The 5,703-nt window shown below is 34.9% G+C and overlaps 1 protein-coding gene across 1 annotated transcript in view; it reads right to left on the reverse strand.

Moving 5' to 3' along the window:
• The window catches only part of LOC106881872 (DBH-like monooxygenase protein 1 homolog), a 20,611-nt gene that overhangs the window by 13,184 nt on the left and 1,724 nt on the right, over nt 1–5,703 (reverse strand). Inside the window, exons 2-3 of the mRNA XM_052970100.1 lie at nt 4,823–4,966; nt 1,157–1,315 (exon numbers count right to left, since the gene is read on the reverse strand). Coding sequence (XP_052826060.1) covers nt 1,157–1,315; nt 4,823–4,966 — 303 coding nt within the window. The remainder of the gene's footprint in view (nt 1–1,156; nt 1,316–4,822; nt 4,967–5,703) is intronic.

The raw sequence follows: 5,703 nt of genomic DNA on the forward strand, positions 1-5,703 counted from the left end.
ATATATATATATATATAAGTTTAAATAATAAGGGTGATAAATTGGATATTAATTTAACACGAATTTAAAACCAGTGGCCTAGCATAAAAAAAGTTCTGAAAATTCAGAAAAATTATATTACATGCATATGAGAAGGGATGACCACTAAGTGAACATCCATTATGTTAGAAATAGACCATCTACGGTCAAACCACAAAAGAAAATAATGTTCTCTAGGGAAATTCAGCACACACCTGAACATGAATGGGCAAGACAATGGAAATATACAAAATAAAGAATTAATCGTAGACCAGGTTTCACCAGCAATGCATTAACGTAATTTTTACTTACGTAACAACATCCGTGGCTCTTCGGTACGACCGTTCTAATTCAATATAAATCGAAGAACAATACACGAGTTGTCCACATAAAATTAGTCATGTGTACAGTTCTACCGATTACATTGGGGTTATTTTCAGAAGTCTCTGTTCTGGCATGCTAAATACCGGAAACAATTCTGCAGAAGATAATTCACTGCAGTAACCATCGTCGGTTAGAGAACATAATTATTAAAATTCAAATAATAAGGGTGATAAATTGGATATTAATTTAATTAACACCAATTTAAAACCAGTGGCCTAGCAGAAAGAAAATTCTGAAAATTCAGAAAAATTATATTACATACATATGGGAAAACAAAAACATTTCCAATCTAGTCTTCCTGAAAATAGCATTTTCCTACTCTTGGTATTGTTCCAATTGACATCGATTTATGACAGATATATCTTTTCAAAACTGTCAGTATTAAAATGTAGGGTCGGCTTTGATCGGGTTCGAATGCAGATCAAACTTTGTTTTATGAGTTTATCAGAAGCAAGAGGTGAGCACCAGTAGATAAAGAGACCAAGACTGAAAGCAACAGAGCTGAGTCCACAGAAGGAATACAAGCACATAATGGTGGCAGTGTTACGCATGAAGTTTGTCACCCAAGAGAGATGGCGTTAAATAATATTCTTTATTCTTTAGCCTGCCAGCTCTGACCTCTGTTAAATTGGTCAGATTCCCCGTTCGCTTTTGCATTCTAAAATGGATTATAAATAAATGAATGAATAAATAAATAAATGAATAGAAAATAAATAAATTAATTTCAAAAATTAAAATAAATATAAATTCTTACTTTATTCATTCTGAATTCAATTGTAAATGTATCGTTTGACATTACTGGATCAGGAAATGGGTCTTGAAGAAGATATTGACTTTTGACACCATCCGGTTCAAAGCTGTCACTTACAGTATCTGTCTTGTTATAACCCCACAGGACTCTCATTGTATTTTGCTACAAAATAAAAGAAAAAAAACACTTTCACAGTCCTTCCTCCTCCTCCACGTCATCATCAACCTCAATAATCTTTTCTATTAAAGGCACAAAGCTTAGTACTTAATTTATCCAATCCCAAATGGATGAAAGGTAAAGTCGGTCTCAGGAGAATTTGAACTCAGAGCATAAAGACTGACGAAATGCCGCTAAGCATTTTGACCGGCGCGCTAACGATTCTGCAATCTCGCCACCTTAATAATCATGTTAATAATCATAATGTTGTGTTCACATCCAATCAGTCCTCCACCCCTCTTTTTCTTGGTACATACAGTCTGTCTTTGTAACTTTTTAGGTTTTGTATTCCATTTCTAATCAGCAACTTCCTTGTCTTTCTGTCTAAGCTGTTTAGTTCGTCTACTGTCCATGCGATTACCCCTGCTCCATATATAAGGAGTGAAACCGCCCAGGTGTTGATAACTTCAATCTTATTCCATCCGTTTAATTTCGACAGTCTTGGACTGCGCAAGTACTCCACTTTAAATTTTTCTGTCATTTCTTTCTTCATCAATTTATCCATTTCCAATATCCCCAAGTACTTATAGCCCATCTCTTCTATCTGCTTCTTAATCTCCCCCCTGACGGTATCGCTACCCCGTCCATACATTTGATTTTGCCTCTCTTCAAGACGAACACACCACACATGTTCAGTCCGAATTCCATTCTGATATCAGCACGGAAAGTATACACTATATCAAAGAGGGAACTGACTTGGGATTCATCATTACCATAAAGTTTGAGGTCATCCATGAATAACAAGTGGTTGACTTTTTTTTAGTGGCTTTTGAATACATACCCAGCCTTTGTTTTCCTCAGAATCAGTATTAGTGGTATCATGCACAGTACGAAGATCAGTGGGGACAGACAGTCCCTTTGGAAGATGTCTCTCTTGATTTCTATTGTTCCTAAATTTCTATAGGCTGTCAGTTCCGTCCTCTACTTCACCATACCTTTTCCAAGCAATCGCTCAACATTCAATGCAATATCAAATAGGCGTATACATTCCATAACCCAAGAAAGTGGTATCATATCGTACACCTTACGATAATCGATCCATGGCCTGGCTAAGTTACTTTTCCTCCTCTTGCTGTCTCTAAGTACAGTTTTGTCTACCAGGAGTTGATCTTTGGTGCCTCTGTATTTACACACGCAATCTTTCTGCTTATGTCCGTATATTGACTCTTCGACTATTCCAGTCACTAATTTCCACATAACAGGTAAGCAGGATATCGTATTGCCATTTTCAATGTTTTTCAAGCACAACAACTGTTCTACCTATTGTCAACCAGTCTGGTGTTACTTGATCTGCATTTAACATGGTATTGAGTTGTGCAGCTATTCGTGCATGACATTCACAAAACATTTTGATCCACTATTATTATTGTTGGTGTTGTTGTTGTTGCCTTTGCACAGCTTCTAATGCTGGAGATGTACTGCGGTGTCAGCTGTTCACTACCAGTGAACTAAGGTAACGTCTCTTATTTTTCGAGCACCTTCCGGAGTATTCGAGCGGTTCCAAATAGTGCTGTTTTCTGCAAGTGCTCCACCCTTATTGCAGCCTCTATTTGTTCCACGTACTTCTCGAGATTTTTGCTCACTGTTCCCAGGGCTTCGACAATTATTATTATTATTATTATTATTATTATTATTATTATTATTATTATTGTTCAGTAGTTTTATTTTTATAACGTGCTTTCACTTCACTACCGAGCGCAGCTCTGTGCGCCTTGGGTATGTGCTGTGGTTTGCTGTGGTGCTCTTATGTTTACTGTATTGAAAGTGTTTTGCGTAATTATTATTATTATTATTATTATTATTATTATTATTATTATTATTATTATTATTATTATTATTTTAAAAGGATTGACGTAACTCTTCACAAGGGTAAACAGACGAGACGAAGAGCAAGATGCGATTTTATTCATTTTATTCACCTATCCATTTTATTCAACTTCAGCATTCTCCTTTCCATGGATCTTTGTGTCGATCCTAATCTATTTGCAATGCTTTTATTGGTAGTTCATGTTTCTGGTGCGTACGTAATGGTAACCAACACAGACTGGTTGAAGACCTTTCTTTTTAGATGCATGAGCAAGTTACTGTTCATGATGTGATTCAATTTACTAAAGCATGTCGAACCTGATGGTATTCGACGTTCAATTTCTTTGGTCTGATTTTTATTTTCTAAATAGATTCTTTGTCCAAGATAAGCGTATTGGCTCACAAGTTGAACTATTTCATCATCTATTGCTACTTTTCCATTAGATTGCTAGAGGTTATCTTCATTTTGTTAATATTAATTTTCAGTACACATTTTTTTTCGCTTTCTTCTTTTACTTCTTTAATATTTGTGTTCATTCTTTAATGATCCTGGAAATGTTTGCAATAGCTTCAGTGAATTTGAGATGATTTAGCAAGCATCCGTTTATATTTATTCCTTTATATATATTGGTCACCAATATAGTTTAAAAAAGATTTCCTAATACAGATGTATTAATACAGGTTAATACAGATGTATTAAAAACCTTGATGATATTGCGTCTCCTCGCCTGACTCCTTTACTAATTTTGATATTAATCGCTTTGTTGTTTATAGTTGTTGTTGTTCTACAGTTGGTGCACACATTCTCCAATAACTTTACGCAGTATCCTTCGATTCTCTTTTCCTCCAATGTTCTTAGTATATCATCAATTTCTTCGGAAAAGCTTTCCAAACACTATTAACGTTAGCCATAATGGTTGACGTTTATATAGTTTGGTATTTCTCTCCTGTTAGTTTATAGCAGGTATGTGGTCTATTGTGCTGTAGTTTTTCCTGAAGCCTTCCTGTTTTGCTGTAGTGTCAATAAAATCAGACGAAGTTCTTCGAACGGTAAATTCAAAGGAAACGGTCCCAGATATTTTGGAGCCAGAAGTTAGAAATGTTATAAAGGAAATGAAAAAACAATAAAACTGCAGGTTCAGATGGGATTGAAATAAACATAATAAAAGTGGTTTGACCTAACATAGAGAAGGAACTAGCTGAGCTTTATACAAAATCTCTACATGAACATAAGATACTGGATATGTGGAAAATTTCGAACTTATCTTTCATTATAAAAAGGGATGCCAAAGATCTAAATGTCTAATCAGTCAACGATCACACAACAGCATGAACTTCTCAAAAGTCATATCAAAAAGAAATGAAAGCTGGATGAAAACACTACAGCAGAGCAGGAAGTATATAATTAATCAGTTTAGATAAATTCTTAATTACTTGAAACTGTTTCCATTCTTTTTTGTGTCACAAACAATTTCCACTTTGTACAATTCTTATTTCGCTAAAGAAATGAATCTCATTTCATAAAAAAATATTTTGCGTACGAGATTAAGCATATGAACACTTGCTCAGTCTATTTTAATACTTCCTAATGCGTGTTTATGTGAGTGGTTCAGCTTAGTTAAATCTTGTAGAAAATATAATACTTACTGTGATGTTTACTTTCATATTTGACCCAGAAAGTCCTCTACAGAACGTCAACGTTGTTTTCGTATCAGATTCATTGAAGTACATTAGATGCCATTCACTGGTTGCTTGTAAGGACAATTTCTTGTCAGCATTACCATAGTAGTTCTACAATAAGACACAAATATGTATAAAGGTAGTGCTCCAGCATGGCAGCAGTCAATTGACTAAAACAAATAAAAGAATATATATAAACTAGCAGAAATACCCTGCGTTAAGTGAAATGTTAAAAGAATTCAACTCATATATGTATATAAAGTAAATACACGTAATTCAAACACACGTTTTGTGTAGCTTATTTCGTAACCAGAAAAGAGATGGAGATTATAAACAATGAAAGGCCGATTTTGGTGATTCATTTGACAAAGGTAGTAGAGACCCAATCCGATGATAAATCTGACCTTTGATTTTGAAAGTTTACATGAATACTGGCTCAGTTAAATCTTTCGTGGCTCCAAATGTCACCAGTTGGGCAGCGTTGTATCGTCTAATTTTGTTTTGGAAGTGCTTGGAATTTGGTTAGTTGATGACAACAGTTTCTTCAATGAATCTGGGGGTTGGGGGATTGCAGGGAGTTTAACCTTTCCACCATTGCAGCACCGTGCAGGTGTCTCTCCAGGCCACTTCCTTGCCTTACAATGTATGCACTCACTTGCACCAGTGGAAATTCTAGTGTTATCTGCATAATGAACTGCTAAATCATAATTGAAAGCTGCTTCATAGAATTTGCTTCAAACACACACATATACATGCATACTGATACACACACACATATATATATGTATATACATATACATACATATGTGCACTTGTATATACATATGTATATATATATATATATATAT

Source organism: Octopus bimaculoides, chromosome 8, assembly GCF_001194135.2.
Source record: "Octopus bimaculoides isolate UCB-OBI-ISO-001 chromosome 8, ASM119413v2, whole genome shotgun sequence".
Lineage (NCBI taxonomy): Eukaryota > Metazoa > Mollusca > Cephalopoda > Octopoda > Octopodidae > Octopus > Octopus bimaculoides.